General features: G+C 47.9%; 1 protein-coding gene across 2 annotated transcripts in view; it reads left to right on the plus strand.

Moving 5' to 3' along the window:
• Positions 1-19,646, plus strand: part of GRIK3 (glutamate ionotropic receptor kainate type subunit 3) — a 176,107-nt gene that overhangs the window by 100,318 nt on the left and 56,143 nt on the right. For both annotated transcript variants that reach the window (XM_038757791.1, XM_038757790.1), the window contains exons 2-4: positions 13,941-14,117; positions 15,229-15,486; positions 16,169-16,350. In XM_038757791.1, the coding sequence (XP_038613719.1) occupies positions 13,941-14,117; positions 15,229-15,486; positions 16,169-16,350 (617 nt within the window). The remainder of the gene's footprint in view (positions 1-13,940; positions 14,118-15,228; positions 15,487-16,168; positions 16,351-19,646) is intronic.

The raw sequence follows: 19,646 nt of genomic DNA on the forward strand, positions 1-19,646 counted from the left end.
CCATGTGTTACTTGACTGCTCTCAGAGCTCTGACTCACAAATAATGACTGCCGGTTTCCTTGGGACTTTGCATGTGATTTGCACATGAGTCATGAATAATGTCAAATCGAACTGAAATGTTCATTCCTGTTTTCCTCCCAGTGTCTCCCTACCCTGGATTTCTTCTTTCTACGTGCACCCAGCTTGGGCTAGGGCATCTGATGGAAAGAGCCCGAGACTGGAAGTCAGGAGACGCGGGTTCTAATCCCGGCCCTGCACTTGCCTGCTCTATGACCTTGGGCCAGTCCCTCAAAACTGTAAGCTTGTTGTGGGCAGGGAATGTGTCTATCAACTCTGTGATATTATACTCTCCCAAGCGCTTAGTACAGAGCTCTGCATGCTTAGAACAGTGCTTTGCACATAGTAAGCGCTTAATAAATGCCATCATTATTATAAGTGCTCCATAAATATGATTGATTCTCTGTGCCTGAGGGTCCTCAGCTGTAAAATGGGGATTCATTCATTCAGTCGTATTTATTGAGCACTTACTATGTGCAGAGCACTGTACTAAGTGATTGGGAAGTACAAGTTGGCAATATATAGAGACGGTCCCTACCCAACAGCGGGCTCACAGTCTAGAAGAGTCAATATCTCCCTCTAGACTGTAAGATCACTGTGGGTAGGAATTGTCTGTTATGTCGTTGTATTGTACTCTCCCAAGCTCTTAGTGCAGTGTTCTGCACACAGCAAGCATTCAATAAAAACAAATGAAGGACTGACCGACTGCTCTCTTCCTTGCCCCATTTAGACGGAAGCTTGGGGAAGGGAGGGAGAGGAGAGAGTGATCCTACTGGGAGAAAACTCTTGAGGGCTGGTTGTTCCCAGGGAATACTTAATAATAATAATAATGTTGGTATTTGTTAAGCGCTTACTATGTACAAAGCACTGTTCTAAGCGCTGGGGTAGATACAAGGTAATCAGGTTGTCCCACGTGGGGCTCACAGTCTTCATCCCCATTTTACAGATGAGGGAACTGAGGCCCAGAGAAGCTAAGTGACTTGCCCAAAGTCACACAGCTGACAAGTGGCGGAGCCGGGATTTGAACCCACAACCTCTGACTCCAAAGCCTGTGCTCTTTCCACTGAGCCATGCTACTTCCCCTGTACTTACCTGTGAGGGAGGCAGCATGGTCAAAGGGCAAGTGGGAGCCAAGAAAGCCAGGTTCGAATCACATACTAGCCCTGTGTCTTGGGCATCAGAGAAGCAGAGTGGCTCAGTGGAAGAGCGTGAGCTTGGGAGTCAGAGGTCATGGGTTCTAATCCCATCTCCGCCACTTATCAGCTGTGTGACTGGGTAAGTCATTTAACTTCTCTGTGCCTCAGTTACCTCATCTGGAAAATGGGGATTAAGACTGTGAGCCCCATGTGGGACAACCTGATTACTTTGTATATCCCCCAGTGCTTAGAACAGTGCTTGGCACATAGTAAGCGCTTAACAAATACCAAAATTATTATTATTATAAGCTCTTTCTGGGTACAGACCATGTTTACCAACTCTGTTACATTAAACTCTCCCAAGTGCTTAGTACAGTGCCCTGTACAGCGTGGCCTAATGAACAGAGCACAGTCCTGAGAGTCAGAAAGTCATGGGTTCTAATCCCGGCTCCGCCACTTGTCTGCTGTATGACTTTCGTCAAGTCACTTCACTTTTCTGTGCCTCAGTTACCTCATCTGTAAAATGGGGATTGAGACTGTGAGCCCCACATGAGACAGGGACTGTGTCCTACCTGATTTGCTTGTATCCACCCCAATGCTTAGTACAGTGCCTGGTACATAGTGACCACTTAACAAATACCATAATTATTATTATTATTGATTGATCAATTGATTAGATAGAAACCCCTGCCTCTCCCTACTTCCCAGAGAGGTTGTATGGGTATATGAGAAATTGACAGGAAAGCGCTTCAGAAAAATAAGGACAGTACAAATCCAAGTTATTCAGTCATCAACGTATGAATATTTTTCATCAGTTCATCCTATGCAGTAATATATTTTATATTATTATTAGCTAATCAAAATGGCGAAAACAGCTCAGAGTCAGTGATTTTTAGCTTCCCCTGCCGGTTGTGCGGTTGGGCTCGGAATCCAGATATAAAGCAGAGAGCCAGGATTTCTGTGCTTTGGCTTGTCTCTCCTCCACAACATCTGGGGTTTACTCCGTTCACCTGGACCTGATCCCATTAGAGAGATCACACTCGTCTGCAGCTTCCGATCAGATTAGCCGCATTTAGGAACTAGCCAGGCAGGTAAGCTTAGCCGGGACATTTGGGGATAAGGCTCTGAAAGGGCTGCAAACCATGCATGGGAACAGAGGATAGTGGAGGGTGGGTGCCATTGTTGTGTGTTTTGTTTTCAGGAAGACCTTGGGCAGCGAGCAGTATTCCCTGGCCTCCTTTCCTCAAGCGCTTGGATTTGGTCCCAAAGCCGAGTGGGTTTGCAGTCTATCAGCTGGTGGGCCTGAAGGATGCTGGGAAAGAGCAGCAATTCACTAACTGCTCTTTGTTTTGCTGTCATTGTGTGTGTGTGTGTGCATGTGTGTTTGTGCGTGTGTGCTAAATTATTTGCTTTCCCCGGGTCTCTGGGGACGGGCCCTTGGCAGAACTGCAAGTGGGGTGTGCAGTGTGTTTCTGACAGATATAATGCAGCCTCCAGAAGTGTGAACTTTCGCACAGTAAACAGCTAATGATATCGGCACTAACCCCGGTCAGAAGGCTCCGTGCCGGGGTGAGAAGTAGTTATGAGGGCCCTGGCGTGAGCCAGCAACTGTCTAGAGCGGCTCCCACCTGCGATGGAGCTGGAGTGGAGAGAACTGCTGCTGGAGTGGGCGAGGGGGACGATGGCACAGCCATCCCCCCTCACCCGTGGGAGGCAGAGACCCCCTTGCCCTCCCTCTTCGACAACTCCCTGCTCAAAAGCATGAAGAGAAAACTAATTAGAGGAAGAAAGTCCCCCAGGCCACGGGGAACTTCCAGGCAAACTTCGCAGCCTTGGCGATTTGCTTGGGGCTAAATTTTCCAGGATTGTGGGGAGGGAACACTTGGTACAGTGCTCTTCAATCAGTGATAATTATTGAGTGCTTTCTGGACGCGGAGCACTGTACTAAGTGCTTGGGAGAGTACAATACGAAAGAAATGGTAGACACATTTCCTGCCCATAATGAGCTTACAGTTTAGAGGATGGGTTTACAGACAGTAACCGCTCAATAATATTTTTACTTTATGGTATTTCGTCAGTACTTACTCTTTGCCAGGCATTGTACTAAGCACTGGGGTAGATTCAAGCTTATCAGATTAGACACAGTCCCTTTCCCACATTGGGCTCCCACTCTTAACTCCCATTTTACAGATGAGGTAACCGAGGCCCAGAGAAGTGATGTGGCTTGCCCAAGGTCACACAGAAGGCAAGTGGCAGAGCCAGGATTAGAACCCCGGTCCTTCTGACTCCCAAGCCTTTGCTTCATTCATTCATTCAATTGTATTTATTGAGCACTTACCGTGTGCAGAGCACTGTACTAAGTGCTTGGAAAGTACAGTTCGGCAGCTGATAGAGACAGTCCCTACTCAACAACGGGCTCACAATCTAGAAGGGGGAGACAGACAACAAAACAAGTAGACAGGTGTCAATACCATCAGAATAGATAAATAGAATTATAGATATACACATCATTAATAAAATAGAGTAATAAATATGTACAAATTTACACAAGTGTTGTGGAGAGGGGAAGGGGGTAGGGCAGAGGGGTGGAGTGGGGATGATGGGGAGGGGAGGAGGAGCAGAGGAAAAGGGGGGGCTCAGTCTGGGAAGGCCTCCTGGAGAAGGTGAGCTCTCAGTAGGGCTTTGAAGGGAGAAATAGAGCTAGTTTGGTGGCCAAACTGCTACACCAAGGTTGTCCAGGAACCAACAAGATCCCTTCCCAGACTGTAAACTCGTTGTGGATAGGGAAAGTATTTACCATCTCTGTTGTATTATACCCTCCCAAGCTCTTACTTCAGTGCTCTGCACACAGGAAGTTCTCAATAAATACCATTTATTGATTGATTGAAAGGCAAGATCCTGGCTTCAGTTTGGATTAGTGGACAGTATCTGGTGCCAAGAGTATCTGAGGGAGAGTTATGACTGTAATTTGATCAAGTTTCACATTCTTCTAGGGTGAAAAGGGAGCCCCCCACCCCAAAATGAAACCTAATTCGAGGGTGCATAATATTAGGAAAAAGAGACTGGTAAATGGACCTTAAGAAGTTAAAGAAGGTAGTTAAAAAAACAACAAAACAACACTAGAAGCTTGGAGATATTGAACTTGGGTTTTTGTTGTTGTTGTTTGTGTGTGTGTGTGTTTTGGGGGGTGTCAAATACAAAAAATGACAGATGGCCAAAGAAACCTTGAATGGCTAAATGGCAACGGCCTGGATCAGAGGCTCTCCCTTGATTCCCAGGAGCAGCAGAAATCTCAGGCAACACAATCCCAATCAATTGTATTTATTGAGCACTTTGTGCAGAGCACTGTGCTAAGCACTTGGGAGAGTATAACACAACCGAATTGGCAGACACGTTCCTTGCCCACAACGAGCTTACAGTCTAGAAGGGGAGAACAAGGGAAAGGAGAGCGATCCTATGCAGGGAACTGATGGCAGATTGGGAAAGATTTTGGAAACTCACTGGCCCTCTTTTCCTCCCTGCTTCTCCCACTCACTGTCAGGTGATTGCCCACCCCTCCCCACCCGGAACAGATGGATCTCCCAACCCTCCGGGCCTGCTCCCTCCGAATAGAGGATATCTTTTCAGAAGGCCCCTCTCTGTGTTTCATTAAGAACACGCCACCGTATTCCATTAATTTCTCATTTGCCGCGGGCAAAGCGCTGATACGAACGTTTTTACCTGGGGTGGTTTTAATCAGTTAATTTAACCGGAAACATTAATAATGTATCTCTTTGCCACTCGACTGCTCATCTGTAGAACAGCTTTCACGCCGTAGAGAACTGTCACCTCCTGTGACACAGAGTGTCTCGTACATGGGGAACAAGATGAGATTCTGCATGTTTAATGGTGGTGCTTACAGAGGGAGAGGCGGTTCGCCTCGGGGTGGGGATGACAGCACCAACCTATCTCCCTGGTGGACTTTCCTGGGCTACTGACTCTCTCCTAAGAGATCAACTACCCAGCCCAGTAGTTAGAGAAGCAGGGTGGCTCAATGGAAAGAGCCCGGGCTTTGAAGTCAGAGGTCACGGGTTCAAACCCCAGCTCTGCCAGTTGTCAGCTGTGAGATTTTTGGGCAAGTCACTTAACAAATGCCATTAAAAAAATAAAAAGAAAGATTGTGAGCTACAGGTGGGGTTGGGGCTGTGTAACACATAGTAAGTTCTTAATAAATATCCCAATTATTATTATCATTATTATTAGAGGATTAGGATTATGATATTACCTACTTACAATTTGTCAAGCACTGTACTAAGTGCTGGCATAGATATAAACAATCAAGTCGGACCCAGTCCCTGTCCCACATGGGGCTCACAGTGTAGGTGTGTGTTAGCTATCTTATTCTTCTACACTGCCTTTTCAGAATCCATATAGCACAAGGGGTGTGTGTGTTTGTGTGTGCGTGTGCAAGAGAACACATATTCACAAATTGGTTCCACGGAGAAATAGAGCTTTTCTCACCACTAGACCCCAGCAGAGATCCAGTGAGACCTTATGCTGGTGAAAAATCCGGACATGAGGCTCTGGGCAGTTGCTGGGGGTGGGATGGGATATATATATACAGCCAACCCAGTAATTAATTAATTGATCGATTAATCAGTTAATCAGTTAATTAATCAATTAATTAACTGGAAACATTAATAATGTATCTCTTTGCCACTCGACCACTCATCTGTAGAACAGCTTCCACACTGTAGAGTATATATACATATATAGAGAGAGTATATAGAGAGTATATATGCATATGTATGTATATATATGTGTGTGCGTGTGTATACACACATTGTGTGTGTGTGTGTGTGTGTGTGTGTGCGTGCATATGCTGGTTGGAGGGGGCAGGGGAAAGGAATGGAGGGCAGAAACAGTGGTTGTTCTTATTATCTGCCTCCTGGGGGAATGGGGAGGGGGGATGCCAGCAGGCTGTATCCTGTTGTCCCAGCACCTCAGGAGAGGGTCTCCTAAAAGCTCCTTCAACCAGAATTCTTTGAGGTTTAGTATCAGTGGAAGGAAGCTGTCAAAATGCTATCATAAAGTGCTAGCTGTCAGCGGGGAAGAGAAAAGTGTTAGAAAAAGTAGCCGCTTTTCAGAGGCAAGTGTCTCCGCTGCTTGTTTAAGGAGTAAAAGGTGAGAGGCGGTCGGCACTTGGAAGTCAGAGTGTGGGAACACTGGGTCTGACTGAGCTGCTCCAGCAGAAAACACCAACAAATGAAACCAGCCCATAGCAGGGCCTGCTGGGCCTTCTGACATTCTGGAACTTTTCACAGCTCCTTGGGGCTGGAAGAGAGAGGTGATAGTAAAGATAGTGGTACCTAACAGCATTTTCCCATCTTCCAAGCCCTATTAATCTATCGGATTCACTGAGCACCTACTTTCTGCAGGGGATTTTATTAAGTTCTTGGGAAAAAGTGCAATACCATCGCCTAGAGTATGAGGCCTGGCCTGGGAACCAGCGGATCTGGGTTCCAATCCCAGCTCCACCAGTTGTTTGCTACATGATCTTGGACAACTCAACTTCTCTGTGTCTTTCTTCAACTGCAAAATAGGGATTCAATACCTGTTTTCACCCCTCCTTGACTGTGAGCTTGTATCTACCCCAGCGTGTGACATAGTAAGCACTTAACAAAGACCATTAAAATATAATGGGCTTACAGTCTAGAGGGGGAGAAAGACATTAATATAAATAAATTATGGGTATGTACATAGTACTGTGGGTGATATTAAAATTGTCTCTTGTAGGAAGCCTTCCTTGACTAATCTTTTCTCTCCCCATCCTATTACCACCCCCCTGAATCACCCATGTACCAAATTTGTATTCCCCTAAGCACTCTCTTACCTGCACAGCATTTATGTACATTTCTTAATATACTGTTACTCCCCCATTCCCTGTCACTACTGTTAATGCCTGTCTCACCCACCTTGATTATAAACTTCTTGAGGGCAGGTGTCTTGTCTACTTACTCTATTTTTCTCTCCCAAGTACTTAGTACAGTGCTTTGCTCACAGAAAGCAGTCAATAAATACCATGGATTGATTCATCCAAAACCTACTTAATGCAGTTGCGCTGTACTGTAAGGTTGAAAAATGCAACAGAAACACAAGACGTTCACTATCCACAGGAAGTTTTCACTCTGAGGATATAGACCTAGAGGTACAACTAGTGGAATCAGAATAAATAATAATAATAATGGTGATATTTGAACACTTACTCTGTACTAAATGCTGGGATAGATTCAAGATAATCAGGTTCCACATGGGGCTCACGGTCTAAAGCAGGAGGGAGAATGGGTAGTGAATCTCCATATTGCAGATGAGGGAAATGAGGCACAAAGAAGCCAAGCAACTTGCCCAAGATCACACAACAGACAAGTGGCAGAGCAGGATTAGAACCCAGATCCTCTGACTCCTAGGCCTGTGCTTTTAACCACTAGGCCACACTGCTTCTCATCTACCATACACAATCAAATAAGCACGAATGCATGCCCTAGTACTAGATGGGGCTGGATGGCCGAGGAGATTTTCTATGTAGCAGTAACTAGTTGGGGAAGGTTTGTTGAACACAGTGGAATTTTGGAAGGGCTTTGGAAGTGGGAAGATTTGGGTATGAGCAAGTAAGGAAAGCCAATAAAGAAGATGGAGAGGGGCAGTGAAGAGTCTTAAAACCAATGGTGAGTAGCCTTGGCTTGATGGGTAGATGGGTGGGCAACCAGTGGAAGGTTTTGAGGAGATGCGGGAAGGCAAGCGTTGAGCTTTGCTTCAGGAAGAGGATACAGACATCAGCTCAGAATGTGGACTGACCCAGGGCAGAGAGCGAGCTGGAGGCCGGGAGACCAGCAAGGAGATGGATGCAGTGGTCTCATTGTGATATGACAAGTGTTTGAATAGTGGCTGTATGGGTGGAGAGGAACACAGTAAGCGCTCAATAAATGCAATTGAATGAATGAATGAGAGGAAATGGTGGCTCTGTGAGCTGGTTTTGAGGAAAAAATTGACAGGTTTCAGCCAAAGATTGGACGAGAGTGCCTAATAACAGGGGAAGTCAAGGATGTTAGCAAGGTTGCCAGCCTAGGTTCCAGAGAGGATGATGGGGTGGTCAATGGAGAGAGCCAAGTTAGGAGGAGCCGGGAAGGTGGGCTTGAGGTTACATCTAGGGCAGGTATGAGGACCTAATTTGATGATTGCTGGGATTCACCTTCAGGGACAGGATTTGAACTAGGAAAAATCAAGTGATTTGTCTATGTCTTGTGTCGAAGCAAAGTGTAAAGGAGATGCATACAGGTGTGTAACTTATAACTTATAATAGCAGTTAATGAAATGGCCCCCTCCTGAGGATTTAGGACCCTGCTGGGATTTGAACCCAGGACCTCCTTTTTTATTAGGCACACTCAGATGGGCAGAATGAGAGAGTTTCCTCAAAACTTCCCCAGAAGTTGAACTGCCTTTTGAGAACAGGGAGGTCCTCTGACACCTGAGGCTCTGCCTTTTTTGTCCCCTGCAAGAAACTCTTCTCTGTGCAGGGAAGGAGGGGTGGAAGGAGCTGGGAGGGATCTAATTTTTATGACATAGGGTTCCTAACCAGCCCTGCAGTTTGGCTTTATTATAAAACCAGGCTCCCCCTTTCTGGCTTCTCCTGTCACTCCAGCAGGATTTTCCACGGTTCAAAAAACCAGAGGGGCTAGTTGATTCTAATTAGTGCAACTTCTCCACTGTTCATTCAAGATCTCTAGAGATCAGTTATCTTGTTTTAAGCTAAAATGCAGCCGAATAAGTATTTAACCTGCCCAACAATTGATATTTAAAACATACAGGCAGGTTTAATAAGGCACAAGGCTCATCGTCCCCCAAAGCTCCATTTTCCTGGGTCTAATTCCACTCCCACCTGCTCAGAAATGCCTGTTGGGTTTGATCATCACAGGTTGGCTACAGGAGGAAGGATTTCGTGGTGGCAGTGGGACTTGTTTTCTGGGTTAGTGTTTTTGGGGGTTTTTTTAGTCAACATGGTATTCGGGAGTTGGCTGATAAACTCCAGTCAAGCACCCTTGGAAGTCCTAAATTTGCTCCCTGGGTGGAAAGACCTTCCCCTCAGGAGCCCACTGTATTATCTTGCTGGCTGTTTTCATGGGGTAGGGAAGCATAATTCTTCCATACTGAAATGTTGGTGGAGTTATAGTACACTGGAGACCATTAAACACATCGCCTTTGGGATCCAGTAAGCTTATTCCCTCTGCAGCTTAATGTCTTTATTGGGGACAGATTGAAGTCAATCCTGTTGTGTTCTCTCTCTCTCTCTGCAGTTAGTTATTCAAATCCCAAGATGCAGTCTGTCTTCAGAATAAACGTGTTTGTGTATGTGTGTGTGCGCTCACGCAAGTTCTGCAGTCCCTAGAGAAGGAGACAGCAGCCAAAACTTGAAGTTCATCCCAGTATTCATTGTCCGATCAGTCAGTCAATCAATCCCATTTATTGACCGCTTACTATGTGCATTCTGTGGATGAGGGAACTGAGACACATAAGATAAGAAACTTGCCATAAGTCATGTAGCAGACAAGTGGCGGGTCAGGAATTAGAACTCAGGTCCTCCGACACTCAAGCCCATGCTCTTTCCACTAGGCCATTCTGCTTCCCACGATCTTAGAGGAAGAGAGAGCAGGTACCTCATCCCCATTTGACAGAAGAGGAAATTGAGGCACAGAGAAGTTAAGTGAATTGCTCAAGATCACATCGGAGGCCCAGGATTGAGCTGAGATTCAAATCCAGGTCACCTGACTGCTATTATCGGGCTCTTTCCACTGGCCCAGGCTGCCTTCCAAGATCTCGGGAACAGAACGTGTCTACCAACCCTGTTACACTGCACTGTGTGCTCTACACACCATAAGCACTCGATTGATCGATTAACTGATCTGGACACCCAGATCCCCCCACTCTGGCCGTCCAAAGAAAATTAACGCAACTTCGGTGAGATGGCTGGGGTCCCAGCTGTGTGAGCCCCTCTTTTCCTCCCCCCTCCAGCTTACTCAGATCTCTTACATCTGCAAAGCCATGGGAGGCCGAGGAAGGGGAGATGAGAAAGCTGTGATCCCTATAGGCAAGGCAGCCAGTACTCAGAAAAGGCCATTAGCAATAAACCCAGTAAGTACTAACTCAATTAGTCTCCAGGACATCGCAGATACTTTAAACCAAAATTAAAAAAAACTAAGAAAAATAGAAATAAAATGTCTGGGGAGCAATTGAAACACCCAGGTGCTTCCATTCTATGTTCTCCTGTGGATTTCCTCTCTGGGCTTTGTGGAAATGGAGTCTTTCTTCTGCCTTTATGGTCTGCTTCATTCCAGGATTTTGCTTTTTTAAAAGGACCAAGTCAGGCTAGAATGTAGCCACGTTATTAAGGAGAAAATAAAATGGAGGGATCGGATAATTCCTGTCTCCTCCAGGATTTAGTTGCCTGGGGTTCTGTTCGGAATGTCAATGTGGCTTTTTAAATTTTTCTTGCCTTCTGCCCCAGGGACTGAAGTCAAGGTTCTGGCCTCCTCCCCTTGGCCTTTCTGCCCCTCTCCGTCTTCCTTGGACAGTCAGTGGTGTTTATTGAGCACATACTTTTTGTGGAACACTGGACTAAACTCTTGGGGGAGTACAGTAGAGTAGACATGATCCTTGCCCTCAAGAAGCTTACAGTCTAGCAGGGCAGACAAATGATAAAGTAGGTTACAGGTGAGAGGAAGCAACAGGGGTATTGGGGGTGGTTATCCAATCAATCATTGGCACCGATTGAGCACTTAGTGTGGGCAGAGCACTGTACTGTGTGCTTGGGAAAGTACAATAGGGTGGGTAGATACAGCCCCTGCTGTCACTGTTTATTGTTGTATTGTACTCTTTCAAGTGCTTTAATACAATGCTCTGCACACAATAAGTGCTCAATAAATGCAATTGACTGAAATGCCCTGGGCATGTTACTCCCCTCCTCAAAAATCTCCAGTGGCTACCAGTCAACCTACGCATCAAGCAAAAACTCCTCACTCCTGGCTTCAAGGCTCTCCATTACCTCACCCCCTCCTACCTCACCTCCATTCTCTCCTTCTCCAGCCCAGCCCGCACCCTCCGCTCCTCTGCCGCCACTAACCGCCTCACTGGGCCTCGTTCTCGCCTGTCCCGCCGTCGACCCCCGGCCCACGTCCTCCCCCTGGCCCGGAATGCCCTCCCTTCGCACATCCGCCAAGCTGGCTCTCTTCCTCCCTTCAAAGCCCTACTGAGAGCTCACCTCCTCCAGGAGGCCTTCCCAGACTTAGCCCCCTTTTTCCTCTCCTCCTCCCCATCCCCCCTGCCCTACCTCCTTCCCCTCCCCACAGCACCTGCATATATGTTTGTACAGATTTATCACTCTATTTTACTTGTACATATTTACTATTCTATTTATTTTGTTAATGATGTGCCTCTAGCTTTATTTCTATTTATTCTGATGACTTGACACCTGTCCAAATGTTTTGTTTTATTGTCTGTCTCCCCTTTCTAGACTCTAAGCCCATTGTTAGGTAGGGACCTTCTCTATCTGCTGCCGACTTGTACTTCCCAAGCACTTAGTACAGTGCTCTGCACACAATAAGCGCTCAATATACGATTGAATGAATGAATATTCCGTGTGGGGTGGATAGCACAAATATTTGGGACCTAGAAATCAATCCATCAGTGGTATTTGAGGGCTTATTGTGTGCAGAGCACTGTACCAAGGGCTTGGGCGAACACAGTAAAACAGAAATGGTAAACATGTTCCCTGGAAGGGAGATCCTTGTCCTCTCCTGTCCCCTAGGAGGGTGATATAAATGAGACTTTTTAGGTATCTTTGCACCAGGCCCCATTTGGGGAGGTGGAAATTCTGGAAGTCACTGTGAGCACGAACGCCAGCTTTCGCAGCCCAGATGAAGCGAGGGAAGACGCCGAGACGGCCCTGCCTCCTCCGTGTGAATTGGCAAAGGCCTGGTTTCTCTGCCGGGAGAAGTGGGACCGTCCGACCTTCCCGGGGAAAAACCAGGGCCGTTCCTGGTGAAGGAGGCATTGTTATTCGATGGGGACTGGGGCCTGTGTCAGAGCTCTGGTCAGGTCCCAGGTCCTGAGTCGGGAGAGGGGGGACATGTCTTTCTTCGGGAAGCCAGCAGCCGATTGTCTAGGATTTCCTTGCTATTGCAAAGCCTCTCCCTTCCTCGTGAACTCCAGTCCCCTCTTCCTGGGAGAGAGATTCACTCCGAGTCCAAGTATTCCTCTCAGCCCAACAGTCTCACCCAACTTCCCCGACAGAACGATCCAGCCGGGTCTCCATTTTGTCAAAGCAGAAAGCGGCGACAATTATTTTCATAATTAACTGGCTCTTCAAATTAATGCCAATTACACCGTGTAATCATGATTAAGATTATGCATTAATCAACTACGCCAACCTAGCTATTAGGCTCTTTAAATAATGATCGTGGGCCTGCGTGTACAAACGGAAAAGAGCAAAGGAACGCGGGTAGAAGAGGATCAGATGGTGCGCAGCCCCAGTCGGAGCTGTTAGGAATGTCCGGCTGGAGAGGAGGCTGCCTCTTGGACACTAGGGGAGGACTTGTTGGGGGACCAGAGGGAGCCGTCAGGGGCAGGGAGGGGGGGAGAGCAAGCTTTGGATGTCCTTCATCACTTATGCAAAGCCCTGTTTTTTGGTTTGGATTTCTAAGCAATTAGGCTGGTGGAGAGAGAGGGAGAGGAGGCGGAGTCGGGCGGGTGAGGAGACTGGGGAGTTGTAGCTTTTTAAAGATAGGTAGGAGATTGTAAAATGCTTTTAAATAGGGGTTTATTTTTAGATACATCAGTGCTAAGTGGCAAAGTGCTCCAGGTCAACTGAATGATGTACCAGCTTCTTGTGCTGTAGCAGCAACCCCCGCCCCACCACTCTGTGTCCGGCTCTGTGCTCTTCTTCTCAGTTCTCAGGGGATGGAGAGAAGGCTGAGGAATGCAGGGCTTAACACGACGCACTGGGCTCTGGATGCTCAGCAGATATGTGGTGCTAGTGGTTCCAGTGGTGGTTCTGGTACTGGAGCTCCTATTGGTGACAAGAGTGGTTATGCTGGTGGTGCTTTCTGCAAATCCGGAGATTCTGGGTTTGAAGGCCTTCCCCTCAGCATGTGGGGATCGACCCAACTGAGCCCCCGTGTCTGCCTGCCCTGGGTTTCTGTAATCTTGCTCAGCTTGGAGCTGACAAGTTGTAGCCCAGGGGGGTTCAGGGAGGGAGTCGCGGGACCTCAGGCAGAAAAATTTGCAGGGATTCTGGGATGAGAGTCTTTGAGGCCTGTGCAGGCAGGCCGCGGGGAGGGGACACTCAGGATGCCGTTCTTGTCCAGCCGAACCGAGAACAAACTTTTTCCTCTGGCTTTTGGAGTTGGGGCTTTTCAGGTCTCTGTTCCTCATAGGTGGACTCTGTGTTTCCTCTTCAGATCTGGAGTTGGGCCCATTGAGTAGACTATCCTGCACAGGTACCTGGGGTCCAGAAGGAAGCAGGATAGGGGAAATGGGTGGGACAGGGGTCAAAAACCCTGGAATGAGGAATGCATGACCCCAATCAACCAAGCAGGATTACTTACTGAGAGCTTCCCCTGCACCAAGCACTGCACCAAAATACCTGCTGGTTTTCCCTTGGGCTTGGGCATGTTTTTCTCCAGGTTGGGCTCACTTCTCCTTTGTTATTTCTGGCAGGAGGGATCTTCGAGTATGCAGATGGCCCCAATGCCCAGGTCATGAATGCAGAGGAACAAGCCTTCAGGTTTTCAGCCAATATCATCAATAGAAATAGGACTTTGTTACCTAACACCACTTTAACCTATGACATTCAGAGGATACACTTCCATGACAGCTTTGAAGCTACCAAGAAAGGTTAGTGTGTGCCCTGATCCCCTTTCCTGATTTTATTGAGTCCCTATTGTAATAATAATAACTGTGGTATATGTAAAACACCTTACTGGGTACCAGGCAGTGATCTAAGCGCTGGGGTAGATGTAAGCCAGATTGGACCCAGTCTGTGTCCCACATGGGGTTCACAGTCTTAATTTGCATTTGACAGATGAAGTAACTGAGGCACAGAGAAGTGAAGTGGCCTGCCCAAGGTCACACAGCAGATAAGTATTGTGGGTCAAGTGCTCGGGAGAGCATGATGGAAGATAGGAATCGTGATCCCTACCCTCAACATACTTACAATCTAGTGGATACATCCGTCTGTAGAAAAACTGGCTGCAGTAATAGTCCAGTGACTATTGAGTCAGTAGTTAAAGGGAGATCCCAGCTAGCCATTTACTGCACTGACTCATGTAACTGTGTCCATTTTATAACTTCCCCATTTCAGTTGTTTGAAGAAGAAATAAGAGATTTTTCTTTTTGGTGGGGGGACCATCTAATTGTAAGCAGTGATAGCTGTGGGCCTGGGGGTGAGGGAGAGTAGTTGGGTGAGAACATGACAACATAGCAGTGCCCGCTTATCATCTTCTTCATTCATTCAATCATATTTATTGCGCACTTACCATGTGCAGAGCACTGTACTAAGCGCTTGGAAAGTACAATTTTTCTACCTCCCCTCCTTATTTCTAGACTTAATGTTTATATGATCTTCATAGTAAACCAACTCCTACTTAAAAGTAATAAAATTTGGCCAAAGGGAGAGGAAATTAAATGAGAAAATGCAGTAATTCCGCTTTGTAAGTCTACAGGTTGGTTGGGATTACTGCTCCAAGTCAATCCAGTTGGGGCTCCAGAATTAAGTGAATTGAATTTCCAAACATGAGTGGGCCCATCGTTTGGGAGAAGTGGGGAGGGAAGGTATTTATTGAGCATTTACCAAGCGCAGAGCTCTGGACTGAGCACTTTGGAGATTGTAATAGAGTAGCATTGGCAGACACGATCCCTGCCCTCAGGGAGCTTATTGTCTGCAGATCCACAAGCAGATCTGTCCGGGCTGCGGGCCTACCGACCTCGGTGACCTCTTCTGTTCCAGCTTGTGACCAGTTAGCCCTGGGGGTGGTCGCCATATTTGGGCCATCTCAAGGATCCTGTACCAACGCGGTCCAGTCGATCTGCAATGCCCTGGAGGTGCCCCACATCCAGCTCCGCTGGAAGCATCACCCCCTGGACAACAAGGATACATTCTATGTCAACCTCTACCCTGACTACGCCTCTCTCAGCCACGCCATCCTGGACCTCGTTCAGTACCTGAAGTGGCGGTCGGCCACTGTGGTGTATGACGACAGCACAGGTAGGTGGAGGCTTTGGGGCGTCACTTGAGGATGGTCACAAGCCCGTGGGCCTGGCATTGTTGACAGTGGAGGCCGGGACTGGGGTGAAATAATTAATAGCCTAGTTGCTAAGCACTGCCAAGCCCTGCTCTAAGTACTGGGGAAGATACAAGATAATCAGATTGGGCACAGTCCCCGTCCTACATGGGACTCACAAGCTAAGGAGGAGGGAAGAGCATTTAAATCCCATCTTATAGATGAGATAACTGAGGCACAGAGAAGTGAAGTGACTAGCCCAGGAGCACACAACAGGCAAGCAGCAGAGCTGGGATTAGAACCAATGCCTTCTGATTCCCAGCCCCGTCCTCGTTCCACTAGGCCTAGTTGCTTCTTCCCTTTCCTAGCCTGGGTCTTTGAAGAAACAAAGATGGGCACATGCCTTTGTGTTCTATTAATCAGTAGTGGTTATTGAGCACTCACTGGGTACAGAGTGCTGTACTGGGCACTTGAGAGAACACAGTGAGACTAGTGGACACTATCCAGCAGAGAAGGCAATCCAACCCACCGCTGAAGGCTGACCGGATAGCCGACAGCCAGAGGGAGTTTACCGAGTGCCTGAGGACCGGGAGGGTGATCGTGCGAAGAGCGTCCCTGCCTCACATGGCGCTTGTGCCTTCTCTTTTTCCCTGCGACTGCATCCAGGCCTCATCCGGCTGCAGGAACTCATCATGGCCCCATCGAGGTACAACATCCGCTTGAAGATCCGCCAGCTGCCCATCGACTCAGACGATGCCCGGCCCCTGCTCAAGGAGATGAAGAGGGGTCGGGAGTTCCGGATCATCTTCGACTGCAGTCACAGCATGGCGGCTCAGATCCTCAAGCAGGTGGGTCTCCATCCCCTGGGGAGGGGGTCCCGTGGGGATGGGGGCGGTGGTCTGGCCCTTCTCCACTGGGGAAGCTGCTGTCTGAGCTCCTCCATGGAGCCACCATCAAGCTCCTCAGCTAGGGCTGGGTCTCTGGCCTCTCTGGAGGTAACAGCAGCAGCTATGGTGAAGTCGAGATGTGAGGTCAGAGGTCCTCCAGTTTTAGGGTAATGGGGTTGTCGCCATGCTGGGGGAGGGGGAAGGACTTGGAGGTGGTGACTGGCATTGGCCCAGTCTGCTAGAGCATTGGCTAAGAATTATTGACCTCTGCTTCTCCACCCAGTTCATCTGGTCCGGCCTCCTGCAGTGAGCCCGTTCCAGAGTCTGCCGGGGGTCAGAGGGATGGAGAAGGGGAGAGATGTATGGGCAGGAGTCCAGGCCTAACCCTGTGATGAATAAATATTGTTTTTTCAAGAACTGAACTGCCAAAGTGGGGTCTGGTGGCCAAGTTAGAGGTGGAGTCTCAGTTCAGAGGAGTGATGGGAAGGGCTTCAGGAGGGAAGCAGAGAGGCAGCAGCCTCAGGATGCACCAGCAAGGGGGTGGAGTATCTTACTTGGGCCTCGGGGCAGCCAGATGTCTGAAACTGGCCCTGGAGGTGAGGCAGAAAGAAGGATCCGAAGGCAGGGAGGGACTCTGAGCCCACCTTCAGCCAGCCTCCCCCCAGCAAAGTGGCTCATTTTCCCCGGCCCATTTACCTGCTCCCGCTAGCCGCGTTCGGGGCTGTTCACTTATTATGTGGTTTATTATAGCTTATTGTGCCATCTGCTCTGCTCCTCGTTGTGGGCATCCGAGAGGGAGGAGGGTGGCGGTAGGGTGTTGGGGGCCGGGGGGAGAAAAGCTTTCCTGAGATTGGTTGTGTTTTCTTTTCAGGACGCAGGCACAGCGTGCTAAAGGCCTGGAAACCGGCCGTGTAGTGTGCCCGTCCAAGAAAGAAAGAGCAAAATGGCCTTAAAAACCCCTCCAAGGGCACAGTAAAAGAAACAGAAAACACTCTAATTTGGACCAGCACATTTCTTAAAAGGCAATTATATTGTCCCAGAAAATCTCCATATTGATTAGGAAAATCTTCGTGCAGAGCCATGCACCAACAGGATCAAAAGGGCAGATCCTGCTGAAAGAAGCAGGAATGGGAGAGGGATTTAGGAAAGGAAAACCACCCTTTCCTCACTCGCTAGTCCCTGGGAGGAAAGGGGCCCACTTGGAGCTGAAGAAAACTAATCTGGGCTTTGTTATTAATAATAGTAATAACAATAATAATGTATTTAAGTGCTTATTATGTGCCATGCACTGTTCTAAGCAAAAGGGTAGATACAGGGTTATCAGTTTGAAACCAGTCTCTGTCCTGCATGGGGCTCACAATTTATTAGTATTAATTATTAATTGAATTTAATGAGTGCTTACTGTGTGCAGAGCACTATACTAAGCACTTGGGAGAGTACAATATAACATCAAACACATTCCCTGCCCACAAGGAGCTCACAGTTTAGGTAGGAGGGAATAGGATCTAATCCTCATTTTACAACTGAGGTAATTGAGGTCCAGAAAAGTTAAGTGATTTGCCCAAGGTCACCCAGCAAACTAGTGGCAGAGTCAGAATTAGAACCCAGGTCTTTCCGACTCCCGGGCCTGTGCTCTATTCATTAGACCATGCTGCTTAATGAAGTCACTTCACTTCTCTGGGCCTCAGTTCCTCAGCTGTACAATGGGAATAAAACACCACTTTGGTTGTTCTCAGCTCTAGGGAAGAGTGAGATTGGGGAAGTGATGGTAGAGAGTCCCCTGTTTCCCCATGTCCTTGTCTGAGCCAATGTTCCTTTCTCTGAAAGTGTCCCAGACTTTCATTCATTCATTCAATCGTATTTATTGAGCGCTTACTGTGTGCAGAGCACTGTACTAAGCGCTTGGGAAGTACAAGTTGGCAACATATAGAGACAGTCCCTACCCAACAGCGGGCTCACAGTCTAGAAAGGGGAGACAGACAACAAAACAAAACATATTAACAAAATAATATAAATAGAATAAATATGTACAAATAAAATAGAGTAATAAATACGTACAAACATATATACATATATACAGGTGCTGTGAGGAGGGGAAGGGGGTAAGGCAAGGGGGATGGGGAGGAGGGGGAGAGGAAGGAGGGGGCTCAGTCTGGGAAGGCCTCCTGGAGGAGGTGAGCTCTCAGTAGGGCTCTCAGTAGGGCTTTGAAGGGAGACTTGCTCTCTCCCCTTCTCTCATTGTGGGCTGTGGCTTCCCACTCCCCTCTCCCCTCTGAGAGTTCTGCCTGAGAATGCCTCCTCGGCTCCCCAGGCCCCCACTGTCGTCTCATGGGGAGTGGAGAATGATTGGAGTCCTCCCCCATTGTTGGGGAGGGGAGGGCAGGAATCTTCAAGGGGCACAGAAGGAAGGCCTCTCCCCCACCAGGGCCAGTTCGGGCCTGGCCACCCACCTCTCAGCTCCTTCTCCTTCACACCAATTGATTTCATTTCACTGATGAGCGTTGCCGAGCAGGAGGCTTTTAAAAAAAAATCTTTGGCCTTTCATCGACCTGCAAAGGATTCCTAATTAGAGATCAAAATGCCCGTTGAAATCTATGGCATGTTACCACTGAGATCATTTGGGGTTTTTTCTTCCTCCTTGATCGTTTGTACACTAACAGAGTGGGATGAGGATGAGGACCCCGGGGAGGACACTGAGGAAACGGAGGGGTTGGATAGGCAAGGTGCCACCACTGGGCTTTGAGGTCATTTAGAGCCAGGGGCTAGCAGAAAAAAGCCCTGGAGCTGGATCCAAGGCCCATTCCTAAGCCCTTCCACTGAAGCGGCTCCAAAATACAGCCCCCAGGCTCTAGGGGATCCTGCTTTGTTTGTGGATTAGCTCTAGATTACTTAGCCCACTCACCTGAAATTCCAGGTCCCAGAGCACCAGAGAGACCAGGGCTGCCAGCTCTCAAGGGGTTCGTCATCTAATAAAAGGTGATGTGAATGAAAGTGCATGGAGCTGCCCGGGGGAATCACTTTTTCCAAAGGGACCATAGATTTTTGGGTGGTTAAGGATTGAGATTGGGACAGGCTTCAGAGCATTTCCAGGTATGAAAGCCGTTATATTGAAGCTTTTTACAATCCTGTTGGCATCTCTCATGGCTTGTTCAAGATCTGGGATGAGCAAAACTGGGAGTCCGGTGTTGGGACAATGGCTTCTCCACTGGCCTCATGGAGAGGGCAGCTTGGAAGGATTTTCCTAGAAATCACTCATC

This window comes from Tachyglossus aculeatus, chromosome 16 (genome assembly GCF_015852505.1).
Source record: "Tachyglossus aculeatus isolate mTacAcu1 chromosome 16, mTacAcu1.pri, whole genome shotgun sequence".
In the NCBI taxonomy this organism is placed as follows: Eukaryota; Metazoa; Chordata; class Mammalia; order Monotremata; family Tachyglossidae; genus Tachyglossus; species Tachyglossus aculeatus.